General features: G+C 44.0%; 2 protein-coding genes across 13 annotated transcripts in view; both read left to right on the top strand.

Annotated features, from left to right (window-relative positions):
• The window catches only part of LOC5502675 (receptor-type tyrosine-protein phosphatase F), a 155,702-nt gene that overhangs the window by 59,182 nt on the left and 73,403 nt on the right, over positions 1-23,117 (top strand). The window lies entirely within an intron of this gene.
• Positions 71-23,117, top strand: part of LOC116610202 — a 48,308-nt gene continuing 25,261 nt past the window's right edge. For 2 of the 4 annotated variants that reach the window (XM_048723564.1, XM_048723570.1), the window contains exons 1-17: positions 72-794; positions 1,572-1,903; positions 2,119-2,263; positions 2,840-3,129; positions 3,916-4,060; positions 4,580-4,878; positions 4,981-5,128; positions 5,221-5,531; positions 5,849-5,990; positions 6,065-6,353; positions 6,431-6,443; positions 8,420-8,564; positions 8,759-9,097; positions 9,166-9,444; positions 9,675-9,748; positions 10,075-10,312; positions 17,477-17,776. In XM_048723564.1, the coding sequence (XP_048579521.1) occupies positions 689-794; positions 1,572-1,903; positions 2,119-2,263; positions 2,840-3,129; positions 3,916-4,060; positions 4,580-4,878; positions 4,981-5,128; positions 5,221-5,531; positions 5,849-5,990; positions 6,065-6,353; positions 6,431-6,443; positions 8,420-8,564; positions 8,759-9,097; positions 9,166-9,444; positions 9,675-9,748; positions 10,075-10,312; positions 17,477-17,776 (3,595 nt within the window). In that variant the 5' untranslated portion in view covers positions 72-688. Of the gene's footprint in view, positions 795-1,571; positions 1,904-2,118; positions 2,264-2,839; positions 3,130-3,915; positions 4,061-4,579; positions 4,879-4,980; positions 5,129-5,220; positions 5,532-5,848; positions 5,991-6,064; positions 6,354-6,430; positions 6,444-8,419; positions 8,565-8,758; positions 9,098-9,165; positions 9,445-9,674; positions 9,749-10,074; positions 10,313-12,104; positions 12,364-12,558; positions 12,630-12,970; positions 13,591-17,476; positions 17,777-23,117 lie in introns of those variants that run through there. The other 2 variants (XM_048723572.1, XM_048723574.1) reach the window with 2 other exon arrangements.

Here is a 23,117-nt window from a genome sequence, read left to right as displayed (position 1 = left end):
CAATAGAAACCTCTAGGGGCGACGCACGGGATTTCTGATGAGATGTGTGTTTTTTTTTTTTTTTTTTTTTTTTTTTAATGAGCAAAACTCTATGTCAACACGTCCTTTCCACCATACACACACACACTTTTGGGACCATTCCGCAATTCCACCAGCCCTGCCCTTAACTCATTATTCCATGAACGACCACCTGGAAAAACCGACTAGGACTAAAGCATCATTTTTAAACAACTTACGCAATAATATCGATGTTACGAGATGAAAATCTATTGCAGCTCCAGGGATGAAAATCTGGTTACTTTTGTCAGTTATTTTTTTGTCTTAATGGATATTTTCAGTTATGCAAGTAGTTTCACTTGCTGTGAAACAGCAAGAGAGCATGAATAAAGCAACGATAGTTTTATTGTGAACTCTATTCTGGGATAATATACAATTACAGGATGTGATCGTGAGAATATTCAAGCCATCTACTGAGACTGACTCAGATAGTTCACCCCAGGAAGATTGTAAGTCTGGGCTGAAATATGAAGGTGCGAATTTGTATCTAGCATTGCTAGTAGGTCTATTTGTGATTCAAATTATGTCTGAGGCTTGTCAATGTATCAACAGAGGTGACTGGTTCGAAGACGCGGCTTCTCGAATTACACTGTAAATAATATTGCGTGACTTTGAATTAACTTGATTACGCATGCCGATAGCGACGAGACATGATCGTCTGGTAAAGATGGCGGTGCAAGCACTTTCTTTCTATTTCCGGGTAGCTTTCGCCATCCTTCTGCTAGAAACAATCACAGGTAAGCCGCGACAAGACCTCAGGTGTAAACCTTGTTTATTGTAATAACACATAATCTAGTGACATCAGGTCCGTTAGCGTCGCAAGCGTTGAAAAGCATCGTAAAGAATCATAAACATAATGTTCACTTTCGATCTCGAGGCACAGCGCTTTCTCTGGTGGTTACTGTTTTTACCGAACTGCTATTTGCCGCAATCAGAATACGGAGAGACGTCTTCTTTCCTTGTTATTGGTTAAATATCGCTTTGTAGATCTATTTAATTGCGAGTTTTAAGCATGCATCAGCTGCCTAAAACGTTTAAAAAAGTTTTAAATTCCAATTTATGACGTTCTACTTCGCACTACCACATATGAATTTCTCGCAATGGCCTTATATTGGAGTTCGACAATTTGACAGTTTGAGCATTGAGAAATCTTTGGCGTGCAAAAGGACGGAGGTCCACTGAAAATATAGAAATTTGTTTTTCCTAGTTCTTTTAAAAACGTGATTTATTTTTCTCTAGTTAGCGATGATAGAGTGATAGTGTACATACCTTTTTTGCTTTTATGTTTGCATTTTTGCGCATTATGGCTTTGTTAACAATCCTCACATCCATATCGTGTGCTCGGTTTGGTTTCAAATAAGCCAAGTAAAAATTGCTTGTAATGTCCAGAGCCTTTTAGGCGGCACTCTTTTGGCCGCGGTTATTCGAACATGTTTTGTGTTTGAGCATTGAGAAATATGTGGCATGCAAAAGGACGGAGGTCCACTAAAAATATAGAAATTTGTTTTTCCTAGTTGTTTCAGTTTGTGCGGAAGCTGGTTGCTCCAGTCAAGCGGTTGGCATTAGCGATAGTCACGTGATACCTGATAACAGATTTTCAGCTACGACAATATACGACAGCAGATACCATCCCTATTATGCTCGACTTAACGGTTCGCCTGGATGGTGTCGTAGTGGCAGTAGCACAAGTGAATATCTTCAAATCGACCTCAACGCCGTGTTCGTGGTGTGCGGTGTGGCTACGCAGGGCGCCTCATATGGGACAGAGTGGGTGACGTCATACAAAGTTCAGTTTTCCATGGATAATCAAGCGTGGTCAACATACCAGGAGACTGGGACCGACAAGGTAGGGGGAGGTATTATATAAAAGCCCTCTGGATATTATTTAAGGATTGAATGCTAATAAATGCTGAATTCAGACATTATCTAATACGTTCATGGGAAATCTACATTTAAAGAGTTATACCGGGAGTTCGAGGGATGGTAAATACATTGATGTGGCATTAGTTCCCTAAGAAATGTCTAATTTGTCCCAATAATACTACACGTATGTATCGCCAGGTATTCAATGGTAACACGGACGGAACGACAGTCGTCAAAAACACCCTCGCGGTTCCCACCATGGCGCGGTTCATCCGGTTTGTACCTTTAAGTCATAACAGGGACCCGACGATGCGCGTGGAGGTGTACGGCACTAAACCCGACGGTATGTTGAAGTAGAACTCACTCAAAGCAACTGTCGTAATGTTGTGGCTATTTATGACTGAGCTTTTCTGCAATAGCTGTACTACATCATCCCACCTGCTTGATTATCAACAGAAACCTTGGGGCACGGGGGCACGTTCCCCCAAATATTTAAAATAATTATAACGAAATGAGCAGTAGGGACATGGCTGTGCCCCCCCCGACCCCCAAAAAAAAAAAAAAATAAATAAAATAAATTTTCTTTATGTTACTGTATTGTGCCCCCCCCCCCCCCCCCCCCCCCCAATCTTTCGAGGCCTGCCACGGTTCTGGTATGGTTGGTGAAGCAGCTACCTTTGAATTAGTCAGACCAGGTCTCTCTTTGCGCTATGCATTGTGGGTCGCGGAAAAATCTAATGCCGAGCGCTAAGAGAGCCAATGTAAGGGCTACCTTTCCATACTTAGCGAACACGATCTGTACCATCCCACTTACATTGCTCAGCTGCAATGAGGACGATAATCATAGCTTTTCTTGGCAATGACATCTTCAACTTGACAAATATCTAAAAAAGACTAAATTTCATACTCATTAACATAGTGTGCAAGTCGTCGCTTGGTCTGATGGATGACGTCATCCCGGACTCAGCAATGTCGGCGTCATCGGGTTCAGCGTCCGCTGGCCGTCTATACGGCAACTCATCATGGTGTAGTACGTCATCGTCCGTCTCTGAGTATCTTCAGGTTGACCTGGAAGGGGTGAGGACGGTCTCAGGAGTAGCCACACAGGGGTCCCATGGGGAGGAAAAGTGGGTAAAGACTTATAACCTTCAGTACAGTGGTGATGGGACACGATGGCTGACTTATGATGCTGCCACCAGCAATGACTTCGTAAGTTAATCTGTATAAGTGTTAATTAACCTTATTCAGACTGGGCTATTTTGAGCTGTCTGTGACTGGGGGGGGGGTGGCTAAAAGGCCCCCCCTCCGTATTTCATGAACCGCTTGGCTAGATATTCTTTCAAATATTGCCCAAATTATCAAATATCGGGTTGAAATTACTTCCCATCATTTAGATATGTCAAAATCAACCTTTTAACGGCTTTACAATGCAAAAAGGCCATAAGGGTTCGCCATCTTGGATCCGCCATCTTGGACTTTTATGATTTTTGCAAAAGAAAAAAAATGTAATTCTTACAAGAAAAAAAATTGAATGCATGTAGCTTTTAAAGTGTCATCTACTAAATCTAGTGACATTTTTAACAACAGCAGAGCAAAATTATGCCACCACTCCCCCCAAATATCCGAGGTAAAACATTCTAGCGCTGTTGTGAAACTTGTCAAAACAAACATATAATGTCAAAACAAACTTATGCCTAAACAAATTTATAAAGTCAACAGAGGCATCAAAATTTAGAAACAGGACCAAAATATAAAAAAAATCACTCCTTTTTAGTGTTTGGGAAACCTATGTGTAAAAAAAAACGGTTGCCATGGTAACATGGAGCGTCTCCTCGACATGTCAATGGCATCAAAACTTCCGCAGATAGATTTTAAGATTTTAAAGAGCCCCCTCCCCCCCAGTCTGAATAGGGTTAAGGATTCCTATGAATTCTTTGAGATTTAATATAAATTATGTTTCACATTGCTAAAATCGTGTCGCTTTCGTTTGTGCAGAACTTCACGGGTAACGTCAACAAGAATGTTGCGATGATCAAATGGCTCAGTCATCCAATCAGAGCGCGCTACGTCAGAATCAAGCCGCTGACCTGGAATAGCGCAATCTGTTTACGAGCAGACCTGTTTGGAGACATCGAATGCTGTGAGCAACACAATTACGTATACTTGAAACACATGATGTATTATATAAGTAATGAGTACGCAAGCAAAAACATCTACAGATAGTGCGCATTATTGATCTACAGATATTATTTTGTGGAGCTGATGAGAGTTTACAGTAAAAACATATTTCTGTGCTTCAGATAGCATAAAATCAACAGCACCATAGCACCATATTTATGGGAAAAATATATCAAGATATAATGTGAAACTCTATTGAGCAGCCGTATCTCAAATCGGCGAATTGCAACACGAACGCGTGATAGCGTAAATCTAACATAAACTTTAATAAGTTTTTAATATAGGTAAACTGCATTAAGCAGCCGAGTTTTAAAAGTACCTATTGTTTTTGCTATAAAACAAGACCAAAACGAGTTATCCAAAGTTATCCAAAAATCAGTTTTGAAAAAAACAAAGGTCCTTATCGATAGACAAACACACATTATGAGTAAGCATAGAAGGGAAAGAGCATAAACATTTTCTTTTTTATCCATCTCCGTAGCGTGTGAGAGTCTGGCTCTAGGACTCGGTGACAATCGCGTACCTAGCGCAAGTATCACCGCCTCATCAAACAACCCAAATGCCGTACGCGCAAGACTGGGCTCTACAAGCGGTGCATGGTGTGCGGGCTCAGGTGACGTATCGCCATACCTGCAGGTGGATCTTGGATCAAGTCACATGATCTGCGCCGTAGCTACACAAGGTGATCCGTTCGCTGACCAGTGGGTACAGACTTATCGGATTGATTGCTCGGATGATGGAGCGAACTGGACAAGTTATAGAGAAAATAACACCACTAGGGTAAGACAGTAACTGCTATTGAAATATTGAAAATATTGAAATATTGTGCTGTATATTACCATGGTAAGCATAGATTATTTAAAATTTATATTCTTCATATAGAAGTTTAACGGTAATTACGACAGAAACTCGATCGTGCGTCAAGTACTGTACCAAGCCCCCGCCGCCAGATACGTCCGCGTGGTGCCAATTTCGGAGACTGGGTCAAAGTGTCTACGGTTGGAGCTGTACGGTCACCGACTAGGATCAGGTACTGTGTTTAAGAAAATCCCGCGCCAGACCGCATTTTCGCGTCGTTTATAAGAAAATAAAAGCAAAATTACCATGCCAACTTTTTATCAGATTGTCAGTCTCACGCAGTCGGCCTTCAGAGCACAAATATGATTCCTGATCATCGCTTCACCAGCAATTCATGGTATAGTAGCGGCTGGTATCCCTGGTATGCAAGACTACAAACATCAAAGGCTTGGACACCAAAAGTTGCCGATAGAGACAATACATATCTCCAAGTTGACCTGGGAGGTCTGTGGCGCGTGTGCTCTGTGGCCTCTCAAGGGTACAGCACCCACTCGGAGTGGACCAAGCAGTACGCTATCGCGCATTCTGTCAATAATATCAGTTGGACGCCATACAATGAGTCTGGTGTACAGAGGGTGAGTGTCTGCTGATTCATTTATTCTTTCATTTATCCTCCTTATGTTATTGATGTTTTGAATTGATTCTAATACATATCGAACATTGGTTTTCCTGCTCGCTCGGTCAATTCCTTATTAGGGTATTACAACCATATTAGAAAAGTCATTTTTTTTTTCGCTTTTTTGTATGTCACGCTCTCATCCAATCATAATGAAATTTCTTCGATAGCGTTTCTGCGAAAAGAATCTGTGACAAAAATTTGATTGGTTTCGATTAAAAAAATAGCATAAAAACACAAACTTTAACGACAAACGCTTACAAAAGTGTTTTACAGGTGTTTACTGGAAATGTTGACATATCAAATGTAGTGGTAGGACTGCTCGCCCATCCACCACTGGCCAGATTCATCCGGTTTGTTCCAAAAGCATACGAAAAATACCCAACAACAAGACTGGATTACCGCGGATTACAGTCAGGTACCGCCATGTAACATGATACAAAAAGGTTAAAGGAAGTCCATGTGATATCTCACATAACAATCGCTTTTCAGCTTGTGCATCATCACTCGGAGTGGAGCGCGGCTACATCCTTGACTCACAGATGACGTCATCAAGCAATGCTGGCGCGTACACGGCATCCGCTGGCCGACTGTACGGCGGCTCATCTTGGTGCAGTTCCACATCAGCCAACACTGAGTATCTTCAGGTTGATCTTGGAGGGGTGAGGACGGTCACTGGAGTGGCCACACAGGGTTCCCGCACTCAAAGCAAGTGGGTCACGCGATACGTAATCAAGTACAGCTTCATTGGAACCGAGTGGAGCGACGTCAAGGATGGCGGGTCTAGGGTAAGTTAAGTGACGTCATGGATGGTGAGTCTGTACTCGGGGTAGGTAGAGGTGACGTCATGGATGGCAGGTCTATACCAAGGGTAAGTTAAGTGACGTCATGGATGGCGGGTCTATACCAAGGATAAGTTAAGTGACGTCATAGATGAGGGTCTATACCAAGGGTAAGTAAAGTGACGTCATGGATGAGGGTCTATACCAAGGGTAAGTTAAGTGACGTCATGGATGGCAGGTCTATACCGAGGAAAAGTTAAGTGACGTCAAGGATTGCGGGTCTATACCAAGGGTAAGTTAAGTGACGTCATAGATGAGGGTCTATACCGAGGGTAAGTTAAGTGACGTCATGGATGGCGGGTCTATACCAAGGGTAAGTTAAGTGACGTCACGGATGGCGGGTCTATACCAAGGGTAAGTTAAGTGACGTCATAGATGAGGGTCTATACCAAAGGTAAGTTAAGTGACGTCATGGATTGCGGGTATATACCAAGGGTAAGTTAAGTGACGTCATAGATGAGGGTCTATACCAAGGGTAAGCTAAGTGACGTCATGGATGATGGGTCTATACCAAGGGTAAGTTAAGTGACGTCAGGGATGACAAGTCTGTACTTGGGGTAGGTAAGGTGACGTCATGGATGGCAGGTATGTACTCAGGGTAGGTAGAGGTGACGTCATAGATGAGGGTCTGTACTCGTGGTAAGAAAGGTGACGTCATGGATGGCAGGTCTGTACTTAGGGTAGGTAAGGTGACGTCATGGATGGCAGGTCTGTACTCGGGGTAGGTAAGGTGACGTCATGGATGGCAGGTCTGTACTCGGGGTAGGTAAGGTGACGTCATGGATGGCAGGTCTGTACTCGGGGTAGGTAAGGTGACGTCAAGGATGGCAGGTCTGTACTCGGGGTAGGTAATGTGACGTCATGAATGGCAGGTATGTACACAGGGTAGGTAAGGTGACGTCATGGATGGCAGGTCTGTACTCAGGGTAGGTAAAGTGACGTCATGGATGGCAGGTCTGTACTCGGGGTAGGTAAGGTGACGTCATGGATGGTGGGTCTGTACTCGGGCTAGGTAAGGTGACGTCATGGATGGCAGGTCTGTACTCGGGGTAGGTCGAGGTGACGTCATTGTTGGCAGGTCTGTACTCAGGGTAGGTAAAGTGAGGTCGTGGATGGCAGGACTGTACTCGGTTTAGGTAAGGTGACGTCATGGATGGGGGTCTGTACTCGAGGTAGGTAAGGTGACATCATGGATGGGAGTCTGTACTCTGGGTAGGTAACGTGACGTCATGGATGTCAGGTCTGTACTCGGGGTAGGTAAAGTGACGTCATGGATGGCAGGTCTGTACTCAGGGTAGGTAAGGTGACGTTATTGTTGGCAGGTCTGTACTTAGGATAGGTAAGGTGACGTCATGGATGGCGGGTCTGTACTCAGGGTAGGTAAGGTGACGTCATGGATGGCGGGTCTGTACTCAGGGTAGGTAAGGTGACGTCATGGAAGGTGGTTCTGTACTCAGGGTAGGTAAGGTGACGTCATGGATGGCAGGTCTGTACTCGGGGTAGGTAAGGTGACGTCATTGATGGTGGGTCTGTACTCAGGGTAGGTAAGGTGACGCCATGGATGGCGGGTCTGTACTCAGGGGCAGGTCTGTTCTCGGGGTAGGTAAGGTTACGTCATGGATGGTGGGTCTGTACTCAGGGTATGTAAGGTGACGTCATGGATGGCAGGTCTGTACTCGGGGTAGGTAAGGTGACGTCATGGATGGCGGGTCTGTACTCAGGGGCAGGTCTGTACTCGGGGTATGTAAGGTGACGTCATGGATGGTGGCTCTGTACTCGGGGTAGGTAAGGTGACGTCATGGATGGCAGGTCTGTACTCAGGGTATGTAGAGTTGACGTCATGGATGGGGGTCTGTACCCGGGGTAGGTAAGGTGACGTCATGGATGGCTGGTCTCTACCCGGGGCAGGTAAGGTGACGTCATGGATGGCTGGTATGTATGGCGGGTTTGGTAAAGGTTACGTCATAATTCTGTTTGTAAATCATTCAATATCTTGCTTTTCCAGATATTTGACGGCAACGAGGATCACAAAACAGGGCGTGTTAACTGGTTTAAGGTCCCCATCGCTGCACAATTCATCAGGGTTCACCCTCAGGCAGTGAATGGCGGCAACGCCTGCATGAGAATAGACTTTTATGGCTGCACTTTTGGTATGCTCTTAAATGTGTCAACTGCTATCCTCGGGATTTTTGTTTCTTTTCTCTTCAGTCGTAAAAGCTTGAAAATATATACTGGGTACTCTTTGAAACAGAGCGCATGCCTATAACAGGGGAGTAAAAACACATGCTTTGAGAATCTAGAATAGTTTTGTAGTTTTTCTCATTTCAGCTTTTCTTATTTCCAGTATTTTTGCCTGGTTTTGAATCTGAAAGACAAATCACTCTCCAGGCATCAAACGGTACACACGTGTCTGTACCCTGTCTGATAAACGGACAACCGCAGCCCGTTGATTTTAAATGGTACAAAAATGATACCTTGATGGCTGGGGATACTTCAAGCAGTATCACCGTAACGTACCGCTCAGCAGCTGACGTGAAACACAGCTACAAATGTGTTCATCCAGACCCGAACCGCCGACCTGTTAATTGTGTCCAGTCGTACGCATGCTCTGCAAGGTATCCGCTGACTCTACCAAGTGCAGGCATAGCCAGACGTGCTGAGATAGCGGTCTCTGTCCAGCTAAGTGAGTATGACTCGATAAGGATGTTCTAACAATCAACGGTTACTAAATTGCACTTCTGCATTTTTCAGATGTTTTGGCAGCACCAGTAGTAGCTGTAACAAGGAATATGCGCTCACTTACAATGCAGCTGACGTCATTAGCAGACGACTCGACAGGACCACTGACCGGTTATACCGTTAAGTACCGGACGAGTGGAACATGGACTACACGTGAGATCCTCTCGTCGTCACAATACGAGTTGACTGGTCTTGTGCCGTACACGAGCTACACGGTGCAGGCGAGAGGGAAGAGTGTGGTTGGGCTCGGGTTGTGGAATTCAGCGGGTTCCTACACCACTCTCATGGCAGGTACAACCACAGTAGAAATTTCTAATCGCACACAAGTTATCATAAATAACAAGAGTAGTTCATTTTAACATATAAGAAAGTTTTTTGGAAGGCTGACCAGGGGCGAGATCCTCGGAGATTTGATAAAAGAAGGGCTTACTGAATAAGAAGTTGCTTTAGAGAGGCCATGCATGAATACCTTCACTTTTCGGGTCACTTTTATGTAAGATGTAAACATCTTTGTTATTCAGATCCAGATGGAAAACTTATAATTTCTCAATCGACGGCTGCAACATCATCCACCGCAATACGGATACAATGGACGGTATGTAAAGAAATCAGATCGCCTTAAATTTTTGAGTCACTCGTTGAAATATAAAGAATAATCAGTGCCGCAAAACTAAGGCGGGGACTAGTTAATCGAGCGGAAATATTTATGTTTCTTTAGTAGAATCTCTCTTGCTCCTCAAGCCGGCTTCCCGCTTGAATAGCCTTCAACTTTGATTACGTCAATGATTAATCAAAAACTGGTATACGACCTAGAATTTCGTCCGCCCTGTAGAAGTCTAATGAAAAATATTCTGTGTAAGAAGTCTTTTTGTATCGTCCATGACTTGATATGCATCTTCACATGACCATTTTTGGTTTCAGCTCTCCTCTGACTACCGACTAAACGGGCAATTTAAGGAATACATAGTACTATACGAGTACATGGCTAGCAATGGAAGTAATATTATAAAATCAGAAAAAGTGACAAACATCAACACGCAAGACCTTTCCTTGACCCCGCTCAAAAAATTCACCAATTACACCCTTACCCTTCGCTCAAGTAACACTCAGTACATCGGAGCTACAAGTGACGCGCGTATTGTACAGACCTGGGAGGACGGTGAGTAACACTAAGTACATACGGGAGTCACAAGTGACGCGCGCATTGTACAGACCTGGGATAACGGTGAGTAACACTAAGTACATACGGGAGTCACAAGTGACGCGCGTATTGTACAGACCTGGGAGGACGGTGAGTAACACTCAGTACACGGGAGTCACAAGTGACGCGCGTATTGTACAGACCTGGGAGGACGGTGAGTAACACTAAGTACGAGGGAGCCACAAGTGACGCGCGTATTGTACAGACCTTGGAGGACGGTGAGTAACACTAAGTACGAGGGAGCCACAAGTGACGCGCGTATTGTACAGACCTGGGAGGACGGTGAGTAACACTAAGTACATACGGGAGTCACAAGTGACGCGCGTATTGTACAGACCTTGGAGGACGGTGAGTAACACTAAGTACACGGGAGCCACAAGTGACGCGCGTATTGTACAAACCTGGGAGGACGGTGAGTAACACTGAGTACATACGGGAGTCACAAGTGACGCGCGTATTGTACAGACCTGGGAGGACGGTGAGTAACACTGAGTACATACGGGAGCCACAAGTGACGCGCGTATTGTACAGACCTGGGAGGACAGTGAGTAACACTAAGTACATACGGGAGTCACAAGTGACGCGTGCATTGTACAGACCTGGGAGGACGGTGAGTAACACTCAGTACGAGGGAGTCACAAGTGACGCGCGCATTGTACAGACCTGGGAGGACGGTGAGTAACACTAAGTACACACGGGAGCCACAAGTGACGCGCGTATTGTACAGACCTGGGAGGACGGTGAGTAACACTAAGTACATACGGGAGCCACAAGTGACGCGCGTATTGTACAGACCTGGGAGGACGGTGAGTAACACTCAGTACATACGGGAGTCACAAGTGACGCGCGTATTGTACAGACCTGGGAGGACGGTGAGTGACACTAAGTACATACGGGAGTCACAAGTGACGCGCGTATTGTACAGACCTGGGAGGACGGTGAGTAACACTAATTACATACGGGAGTCACAAGTGACCCGCGTATTGTACAGACCTGGGAGGACGGTGAGTAACACTGAGTACAAGGAAGCCACAAGTGACGCGCGTATTGTACAGACCTGGGAGGACGGTGAGTAACACTAAGTACATACGGGAGCCACAAGTGACGCGCGTATTGTACAGACCTGGGAGGACGGTGAGTAACACTGAGTACATACGTGAGCCACAAGTGACGCGCGTATTGTACAGACCTAGGAGGACGGTGAGTAACACTGAGTACATACGGGAGTCACAAGTGACGCGCGTATTGTACAGACCTGGGAGGACGGTGAGTAACACTAAGTACATACGGAGTCACAAGTGACACGCGCATTGTACAGACCTGGGGGGACGGTAAGTAACACTAAGTACGAGGGAGCCACAAGTGACGCGCGTATTGTACAGACCTTCGAGGACAGTGAGTAATACTCAGTACGAGGGAGCCACAAGTGACGCGCACATTGTACAGACCTGGGAGGATAGTGAATAAGACGGTTAATATGAATCGGGGGTAAAAAGTTTTCCATAAACAAAAGGTTCTCGATAATGTGCACTTAGCTTTTACTACGTCGACAAACGATAATGCCAGGGTACCAACATTGACCTAATAACTGAAGCAGCGGTTTTTACTTTCCCGTTTTCTTAAAATGAGTTTTATTATTATTACAGATATTCTTAATGATATGATAGCTTATCAGGGTTTCAGTTTTTGTTCACACATTCGCTATCACCTTGCTGCTCCTGACTGCCCCCCTTCATCTCTAAACTCCAAGGCGATGACGTCAACGTCCATCCGTGTCACGTGGTCAACTCTTCCCGAGACTTGTACGAACGGGATAGTCCGTAAATACATTATATCGTATCACAAAGACGGCGGTAGCGACGAAAAGACGGATGTTATTAGGGCACCGACAACGAGCTTCGATATCAACAATCTTGCAAAGTATACCAAATACACGATCAAAGTACGCGGATATACAGTCAAGGACGGTCCGTGGAGCACTCCAGGTGTCGCGAGAACCAAACCCGATGGTATGTGAACTTTTCTGGTGTAACGCAGTGCATGTGTAACCTTTATTCCAGTCTTGACTTTGTGCGTCCGAAGATCCTGCAATACCTTGGAGTACCTTCAAATCAACGTTAATTTACCACTTCACTGGAGTTAACTTCTCTTTTTTCCCGAATCGTTGTCCTTTCTAACGGGTTCGATCATCATTATTTAATCAGTTCCCGAAGGCATCCCAACAATCTCAACGATCGCTTCAGGCTCATCTACATCAGTGGACCTAGCATGGACGGTGAGATATCATTTGTTGCCGTCAAGGGCGGATACAGGATTTTTAAATGGGGGGTGAATGATGGCCTGATAGACGGCTTATAACTGATCAAGTGGTCCTTGGTAGGTCACTTCAAAGATCTTAAAATACTTCACACTGAGTTGGATTTGTCGCGCCAGCAAAGGCAAGCAGGCGAAGGCACATGGACAGTACTTCCCGTCCATAAAACATTGATTTTCTTCAAACAAAGTGACTTTTCAATTTTTGTTACTCTAAAAGGGGGGGGGGGGGGGTGGATATCCACCCAATCCACCCCCTGTATCCGCCCCTGGTAGTCCTGATGCTTGCCTTTCTTCTGCCAGGGTGCCAGAGATCGCTACAAAACTGGATTTAGACGATAGAATGGACACCACAGCCAACAAGCAAGCCTTCATAACTCTCAAAGACCATAAGCCGAACTTCGCTAACAAACCTACCTGCAGACTCATCAACCCCACAAAACCCGAAATCGGAAAAATCAGCAAAAAGATCCTCGACCGTATCAATAGCGTAATTGCAAAGAAACGAAACTTCAACCAATGGAAAAGCACTAAAGCCGTCATTGACTGGTTCAAGGCTGCCGAAAACAAACACCAACTCAACTTCATCTGTTTTGACATTGTAGAATTCTACCCATCTATCAGCCAAGACCTACTATCAAGAGCACTCGACTTCGCCTCCAACTATGACGAAATCACCCCTGATGAAAAAGAGATCATAACCCACTCCAAGAGCTCCTTCCTGGTCCACAACCAAACACCCTGGCAGAAGAAAGGCAACACGATATTTGATGTTACGATGGGGAGCTTCGATGGCGCAGAAACCTGTGAACTTGTAGGCAACTTCCTTCTCTCTCAACTTCAGGACCTCAATATGAACGTAGGACTCTACCGCGACGACGGACTAGCCATCACCAACGCCACACCCAGAGCCACCGAAAACCTAAAAAAGGAACTATGCCGCATCTTCAACAACAACGGACTCCGAATCACCATTGAGGCAAACAAACAAGTTGTCAATTTCCTAGACGTCACCCTTGACCTAAAACGTAATGCACACCAGCCTTATACAAAGCCGAACTCCTCGCTACAATATGTCCACCGTGAGAGCAACCACCCGCCCTCCATCACCAAGAACATCCCTGCTGGTATCAACAGACGCCTATCTGCCCTATCTTCAGACCAAGCCTCCTTTGACCAGACCGCGCCACCTTACCAGAAAGCACTCGACGATAGCGGATACAACTACACGCTACGCTACGAACCCAACACCGTAACCAACCGTAAAACCCGCAAACGCAACAACATCCTATGGTACAACCCGCCCTTCAGCAAGAACACCAGCACCAACATCGGCCACAGATTCCTCACCCTGATAGACAAGCACTTCCCGAAAGACAACCACCTCCGTAAAATCTTCAACAGAAACACCATCAAAATCAGTTACAGCTGCATGAACAACACCAAACAGATCATCGACAACCACAACAAGCGCATCATCACCGCATCGTCGGCTACCGAGATCACCAGCTCCGCCCCTACCACTACCAACAACAAGACATGCAACTGCCGACAGAAAGACACCTGCCCTCTAGACGGAAACTGCCTACAGACATCTGTTATCTACCAAGCTACCGTAACTCGAAAAGACAACAACACCTCGGAAACATACGTCGGGCTCACTGAAAACAGCTTCAAGACCAGGTACAGAAACCACACCGCATCATTCCGACACGCCAAACACAGAAACTCCACCGAACTCAGCAAACACGTCTGGACTCTCAAGGACAACATGATTGAGTACTTTATTTCATGGCGCATTCTTTCTTCCCACTCCGCCTACAACAGTACCACTAAGCGTTGCAACCTCTGCCTCAAGGAAAAGCTGACGATCATCTGCCAACCCAAACTATCAACTCTAAATAAACGCAATGAACTCGTGTCCTCGTGCCGCCACAGAAACAAAGCCCTGCTACGAAACAATTAGAACTGTTAATCCCGTCACCGTTAAATTTTCGCGCTATCAATTTTTCACACGTTCCGCACTGTTAGTTTTCGCCCCGCATATTTAATGTAACTCGCTATTGTTCCTCTTACCGCCTTAGCTAAAACTATCAGCCTATTATTATGTAAATTTCAATGTTAATAGTATATATACGATGGTAGGAATATTCTCATTAAATCCCCTGATGAGTGGGCAACCACGAAACAGACCTGTAGGGAAACCTATGTAGTTTGTATTTTTCTCAAACCAACACTATACACCGCTCTACTTTCGAGTATTGAGCACTTTCTATGAAAGCCTTCAACCATCATTTTATATATATATATATATATATATATAATGCGTGAGTGCAGGCGTTCATATAACAGTGCTCAATACATAGGTGATAGGTGTAGAGCGGGATATATCTTGGTTTGTAGGAAAAAAAAAACACGCGAACTACCGTTTCATCTCTACAAGCCTTTTTCGTGGTTGCCCACTCATCAGGAGATTTATTAAGAATATATTACTACCATCACTTATATACTATCTATGTATAAAATTAACATAAAAATAGGGCGCGAAATTTGAATGGCTGTTATTGTGAAATTGAATAGTTCAGCTGTTGCATAACAAGGCTTTGCTCCTGTGGCGGCACAAATACACTAGCTCGTTACGCTTGTTTAAAGTTGATAGCTTGGGTTGGCGGATAATGATAAGTTTTTCTTTGAGGCAGAGATTACATCTTTTGCTAGAGCTGTTGTAGGCGGAGTGAGTGGACAGGATTTTCCATGAAATAAAGTGTTCTATGTCGTTGTCTTTAAGGCTCCATATGTACTTTCTTAGTTCGGTCGAGTTTCTGTGTTTAGCGTGTCGGAATGAGGCGGTGTGGTTTCTATATCTTGTCTTGAATTCGTTCTCGGTTAGTCCTACGTAGGTTTCGTTTTGTTGTTTTTTTGTTACAGTAGCTTGGTAGATAACAGATGATTGGAGGCAGTTTCCTTCAAGGGGTCATGCGTTCTTTTGTATGCAGTTGCATGTTTTGTTATTGGCGGTGGCGAGGGAGGTAGGGGCGTCTTCGGTTGTTATTGATGAGGCGATTATGCGTTTGTTGTGGCTTTCAATTATCTGCTTGGTGCTGCTCATGCAGCTATAACTGATTTTGATTGTGTTCCGGTTGAAGATTTTTCTGAGTTTGGGTCTTTAGGGAAGTGCTTGTCTATGAGTGAGAGGAATCTGTAGCCGATGTTGGTGCTTGTGTTCTTGCTAAAAGGGGGGTTGCACCAGATGATGTTGCGCTGGCGGTTCTTGCGTTTGCTTGTGGTGTTTGGTTCGTAGTGCACCGTGTAGTTATATCCGCTTTCGTCGAGTGCTGGCGGGGCGGCTTGGTCGAAGGTTTCTTTGTCTGATGATAGTGTAGATAAGCGTTTGTGGTGGGTGGTTGCTCTCGCGGTGGACGTACTGTAGTGGGGCGTTCGGTTTGGTGAAAGGCTGGTAGGTGTTGCGGTTCAGGTCGAATGTGACGTCTAGGAAGTTGACTACTCGCTTGTTGGCTTCTATGGTGATTCGCAGTCCGTTGTTGTTGAAGATGCGGCATAGTTCTTTCTTGATATTTTCTGTGTTTTTACGTGTGGCGCTTGTGATGGCTAGTCCGTCGTCGCGGTAGAGTCCTACGTTAATGTTAAGGTCTTGGAGTTGGGAGAGGAGGAAGTTGCCTACAAGTTCGCATGTTTCAGCGCCGTCGTAGCTTCCCATTGTCACGTCGAATGTCGAGTTGCCTTTTTTGTGCCAGGGTGTTTGGTTGTGAACCAGGATAGAGCTCTTGGCGTGGGTTATGATGTTTTTTTTCTTCAGCGGTGATGCAGTCGTAGTCAGCGGCGAAGTCGAGGGCTTTGTTTGCTAACCATCTGACTTTGGGGAGAGGAGTGTTGACTGGCCCTCCCCTCTCCTCCCCTGCTTTTCAATCCGTAATGCATCTTCGTGGTTTTACAAGCCTTCAAGGAGTGGACATTTTGTTTTGAGGCCATGGAAATGAACCTGGCGGATCAGAATATCTATTTGTGTCTTGAGCTGTGTTTGCTGATCTCTCTCCCTTGTGTTGTATTTTTAGCGTTTTATTGAGAGGGGTGATTCTGCTTTTTTTTCCCCTTGTTCGATTTGAAATTTGTCAAAAAACCTGTGCTATTATTTGGCTTAAGAGTAGTTGCCAACACCTTGGTTGGATGCATATCTTCAAGACCATTTACCCCTTAGACCGATGCCTGAGTATCTTCATCTTGTTGTGTTTAGTTTGCATTTGTAAATTTTTTGGGTTGTGGGTACTTCCCAAAGCCGGTAAAGGCCGGTTGAGGGGCCAATGTGTTAATAAATCTCCTGATGAGTGGGCAACCACAAAACAGGCTTGTAGAGATGAAACGGTAGTTCGCGTGTTTTTTTTTCCTACAAACCAAGATACCCGCTCTACACCTATGTATTGAGCACTGTTATATGAACGCCTGCACTCACGCATTATATATTTTTTTATTATTATTATCATTATCATTATCATTATCATTATCATTATCATTATCGTTATCGTTATCGTTATCGTTATCGTTATCGTTGTCGTTGTCGTTGTCGTTGTTGTTGTTGTTGTTGTTGTTGTTGTTGTTGTTGTTATTATTATTATTATCAAATGCCATTATTTATGGTTGCTGTTTGCTTTCACATGAGTTAACTACTTCTCTTTCTTAATTTCCCAAATCGTTTTCCTTTCAAACTGCTACTTGCCGGTACATGTATGATGGGAACATTATCGTCTGATTCAATGGCTTAATGGTTTTTTTGTGTGTGTTCCTTGTGATTAGTTCCGAGTGCACCACCTTTAGGCGTAAATCACGCCGAAATCAACTCAACGACATTCAACATCAGTTGGAACCCAATCCCCAAAGATCAGAGCAACGGAATCATCACCAGTTACGATCTGGAACTAAGTTCCGGACAAGCTAGACGGCGCAGGCGGTCCCTTACAGAGTCCCTCAATTCCACCTTGACGTACATCGTACTGCATAACCTGGAAAGTTGCACCATTTACCATCTGCGGGTGCGGGCGAGAACACGAAAAGGACCTGGTCCGTACAGCCCACAATACACGCTACAAACATCCCGTATGTATCAATATCCCGTATGCATGAATGAGTATTACACATACAGCCAACAATACACGCTACTGACATCCCGTATGTATCAATATCCCGTATGCATGAATGAGTATTCACAGGGGCTCATAAGAAGGGGCAATCATCTGTATCATGTAAGTGTCACGGCGTTTCCTAGGAAGGCTATTTTTAGACGCGCGGATTAGCCAATCAGATTGCAGGGCGAAAAAATTGACTTTGTCTCAAGGAATCCAAAATGGCGGCCGAGAAGGGGGGAAACGACGCTTGCTTTTTAAAGTCTTCCTACATCGTCATATGCCATCTTATTTCTGAATCCTTTTTGTCACAAAGAAAGAAACATTTTGTTACTAGCCTTGGACTATTTATTTCTCCATAAGTGGACATTTTTTCTTGCTCTTGCAAAGCAATAAATTCGGAAATAAGTGATCATTTGTTTCGATCTCGAAATTCTCTCGCTGAGAGGCCATATTATCATTTATAAGGTGTTTGATACTGCTAGTTAACTAACAATAGTGTAAGAAGTAACATACGGAAGTTTATGTCTTGTTTTTTTGTTACATTTATATTAAACCAGCTCTTCAAAACTGTAAGTAAATTGTGTTTGTATAAGAAAGAATTTAGTCATGATGCGCATAAATATCAACATTCATGACCTGCCCTGGACTCAAGTTGCCCTGATCTGGTAAGAAATTGTAAAAACCTCTTGGCATCTGACCTCTTGGCTGTCCAGAAATCAAATCATTGCAAAAAAGAACAGGAGTGTATAAAAGCATGCATATATGTCATCCTGGCTCGTAATAATACTTGCCATCATTATAGTAATGGACATCATTATAGTAATGGCCCTATTAAAATCTTTCCAAAAAGTTCTTGATGGAAAGATGATGCTGTCACTCAAACAGTTTCAGGCTCTTGAAATATTGTGGATCACTTGGGGAAATGGACTCCAGGTCCATTGACCACCTGGTGCTTGGACCCCTTATCAAATATTCTAATCAAATATTCTGATAAAATATTATAAGATTTTTTATCTGACTGACATAACCTTTTTTTTTTGTATAGACATGGGTTTTAAATGGATTGTTATCCTTGGTTTCCTTTAGTTTGCCGAATGGTTCTTTATCTTTGTGCCAATTGTGTGATGATTATGATGATTATTTCATCAGTCCATTCATTTCGTGCCAATGATAGCACTTTGGAGTCCATTTTTAGTGTCCTAAGATTTGGAAGTGATGAAAGCAACTCATATGGCCAAGCCTTGGTACGCCAATCAACCGAAGGGATTTACAACGAAACAAATATTCGGAGGAAGGATATAGAAATGTCATGATCAATGTAGATGGGGCTAATATTTAGGTTACAATTATAAATTGTTCAACTGTTTTAGTGCACATGCCTAGAAAGTAATAGCTAGTTCTAACATTCCATTTTGGTTTGAATGGGGCTCTTCAAAGCCCATCCATAACAACATTAGGTAAACATATTCACCCTTTATAGCTACCAACTCCCAGTTTGTGGCTATTATTTCCTGGTTTGATATAAATGAAGGCAAATAAGTCAATAACTTAGATATATTTCATACTATGACTTTGATAACCAGGATTTACAAGCTTCGATTTGTTGGTGCCCTGCTTCAGTCTGTGAAGAGGAAAATCTGGCCTTGCACCAAAAAAATGTCAGATTCTTAGAAGTTGTATTAACACCATGCCAAATGAATGTACACAAAATGAGCCAAATAAGTCAGGAAGAAAACCACTTGACAACTTCTATCCTGCTGGATTTTGTGGACTGTGTCAACAGTTAGAGACAAATACAGACTTTAAAAGAAATAGGTTGACAACCTTTAGAGGTGCTTTTTAATATACCATATTTTGGCAGGCCAATACCTGCAGTTAATATTTAATAGTAAGAGTAGCATGTTTGCAGCTAATATAAACAACTTCAGAAAAAATAATTAACTAAAAAAATGATAATTAAAATAAGGAGTTGTGTAAACTAAGTTATTTTACAGTAAACAAAAGTCAACAATAAAGCTTTTTGAGTAGCAAAACACATCCATTAATAAAGCAGATATTATCATAAAAAAACTTAAGGATATTTTCCTTATTATTACATATAATTATCAATTACAGCAAAATAACCGACTGTTCTTATTACAGGGAAATAACTGACTCTTTGTGTGGCAGCATAATCTTCCCCACAAGAGCTTTTCTGATAGATTTAAGGACTGAAAGTGCATTACTATAATGGTGGCAAGTCTTACATATATGCATGCTTTTATACCCTCCTTGCCTTTTTTGTAATGATTATAAAACGTATTATGATTTCTGGTCAGCCAAGAGGTCAAATGAGAAACGACGTCAGTGGATAGTCACTATAATACACATCCTCTCTATCCTCTCTTTTTTTTTTTTTTTGGAAAGTCAAATTTGAACAAGGTATTCATAACAGATCATAAATAGCTAGTATAAATTTTTTAATTAAATGGAAATAGAATTGACAAAAAGACACAAAAATCCATATTGAGGTTGCCTTTTATGTTAGTATACTTTTACATTGGATATTTCTTACCAGATCTGGACAGTGAGTCCAGGACAGGTCATGGGTGTTGATACAAACATTCGTAGCAACATTTGAGTTCACTTATAGAAAAAAAATAGTCCAAGGCTAGTAAAAAAATGTTTCTTTCTCTGTGGCTAAAAGGGTTAAGAAATTAGGAGGCATTTGACGATTGTATAAGCCTTTGAAAAACAAGCGTCGTTTTGCCCCTTCTCGGCCGCCATTTTGGATTCCTTGAGACAAAGTCAATTTTAACACAATTTTGTATTCTCATTTAGCATTTTCCACTAAATATGCGACTTAATCTTTAAAAAAACGTCAAGACTCCGCCGGAATCTAGAAAGTTTTGGAACCAAAGACGGCCGTCCTGTTAAAACTATTAAAAAGAAGCTCGAAGTGCAATAAAAACAAAGATATGGCCTGGTTTCTGTTGGAGAACGGCAAAAAACAAGCAATCAACAAATCTATTGATTTCAACAGCATGATTTTTATTTTTATTTTTTAACTTCTTTTTACACTAAATTTAGCAAAGGGTATCGAATCATCATGCTACCTGCCATCATATTTCCTATTTCTAGCTACAACGTTTATCAGCAGAACAGCCAGAAATTCCGTGCTCATGGCATGAGGCCAGAAATTCCGTGCTCGTGGCATAACTAGTGGGCCAGAAATTCCGTGCTCATGGCTGTTCGTGGGCCAGAAATTCCGTACTCGTTGGATAAATAGTGGGCCAGAAATTCCGTGCTCATGGCATGACTACTGGGCCAGAAATTTCGTGCTTATGGCATGACTAGTGGGCCAGAAATTCCGTGCTCCTGGCATGACTAGTGGGCCAGAAATTCCGTACTCATAACTGTTCGTGGGCCAGAAATCCCGTGCTCATGGCATGACTAGTGGGCCAGAAATTCCGTGCTCGTTGCATGACTAATGGGCCAGAAATTCCGTGCTCATGGCATGACTAGTGGGCCAGAAATTCCGTGCTCGTGGCATAACTAGTGGGCCAGAAATTCCGTGCTCATGGCATGACTAAGTGGGCCAGAAATTTCGTGCTTATGGCATGACTAGTGGGTCAGAAATTCCGTGCTCATGGCATGACTAGTGGGCCAGAAATTCCGTGCTCATGGCATGACTAGTGGGCCAGAAATTCCGTGCTCGTGGCATAACTAGTGGGCCAGAAATTCCGTGCTCATGGCTGTTCGTGGGCCAGAAATTCCGTAATCGTTGGATAAATAGTGGCTCAGAAATTTCGTGCTCATGGCATGACTAGTGGGCCAGAAATTTCGTGCTCATGGCATAACTAGTGGGCCAGAAATTCCGTGCTCATGGCATAGTGGGCCAGAAATTTCGTGCTCATGGCATGACTAGTGGGCCAGAAATTCCGTGCTCGTGGCATGACAAGTTGGCCAGAAATTCCGTGCTGATGGCATGACTAGTGGGCCAGAAATTCCGTGCTCGTTGCATGACTAATGGCCAGAAATTCCGTGCTCATGGCATGACTATTGCGCCCGAAATTCCGTGCTCGTTGCATGACTAATGGCCAGAAATTCCGTGCTCATGGCATGACTATTGCGCCAGAAATTCCGTGCTCATGGCATGACTAGTGGGCCAGAAATTCCGTGCTCATGGCATGACTATTGCGCCAGAAATTCCGTGCTCATGGCATGACTAGTGGGCCAAAAATTCCGTGCTCATGGCATGACTAGTGGGCTAGAAATTCCGTGCTTATGGCATGACTAGTGAGCCAGAAATTTCGTGCTCATGGCATGACTAGTGGGCCAGAAATTCCGTGCTCGTTGCATGACTAATGGAAAAGAAATTCCGTGCTCATGGCATGACTAGTGGGCCAGAAATTCCGTGCTCGTTGCATGACTAATGGCCAGAAATTCCGTGCTCATGGCATGACTATTGCGCCAGAAATTCCGTGCTCATGGCATGACTAGTGGGCTAGAAATTCCGTGCTCATGGCATGACTATTGCGCCAGAAATTCCGTGCTCATGGCATGACTAGTGGGCCAGAAATTCCGTGCTCATGGCATGACTAGTGGGCTAGAAATTCCGTGCTCATGGCATGACTAGTGGGCTAGAAATTCCGTGCTCGTGGCATGACTAGTGGGCCAGAAATTCCGTGCTCATGGCTGTTCGTATGCCAGAAGTTCCTTGCTCATGGCATGACTAGTGGGCCAGAAATTCCGTGCTCATTGCATGACTAGTGGGCCAGAAATTCCGTGCTCGTGGCATAACTAGTGGGCCAGAAATTCCGTGCTCATGGCTGTTCGTGGGCCAGAAATTCCGTACTCGTTGGATACATAGTGGGCCAGAAATTCCGTGCTCATGGCATGACTAGTGGGCCAGAAATTCCGTGCTCATGGCTGTTCGTGGGCCAGAAATTCCGTGCTCGTTGCTTTTCGTGGGCCAGAAATTCCGCGCTCGTGGCATAACTAGTGGGCCAGAAATTCCGTGCTCATGGCTGTTCGTGGGCCAGAAATTCCGTACTCGTTGGATAAATAGTGGGCCAGAAATTCCGTGTCCATGGCATGACTAGTTGGCCAGAAATTCTGTGCCCGTGGCATGACTAGTGGGCCAGAAATTCCGTGCTCGTGGCTTCTCGTGGGCCACAAATTACGTGCTCGTGGCATAACTAGTGGGCCAGAAATTCCGTGCTCATGGCTGTTCGTGGGCCAGAAATTCCGTACTCGTTGGATAAATAGTGGGCCAGAAATTCCGTGCTCATGGCATGACTAGTGGGCCAGAAATTCCGTGCTCATGGCAT

Source organism: Nematostella vectensis, chromosome 1 (assembly GCF_932526225.1).
Source record: "Nematostella vectensis chromosome 1, jaNemVect1.1, whole genome shotgun sequence".
Taxonomy (NCBI): domain Eukaryota; kingdom Metazoa; phylum Cnidaria; class Anthozoa; order Actiniaria; family Edwardsiidae; genus Nematostella; species Nematostella vectensis.
The sequence above is the reverse complement of the archived record's forward strand: the minus strand, read 5'-3'. Positions and strand labels throughout refer to the sequence as shown.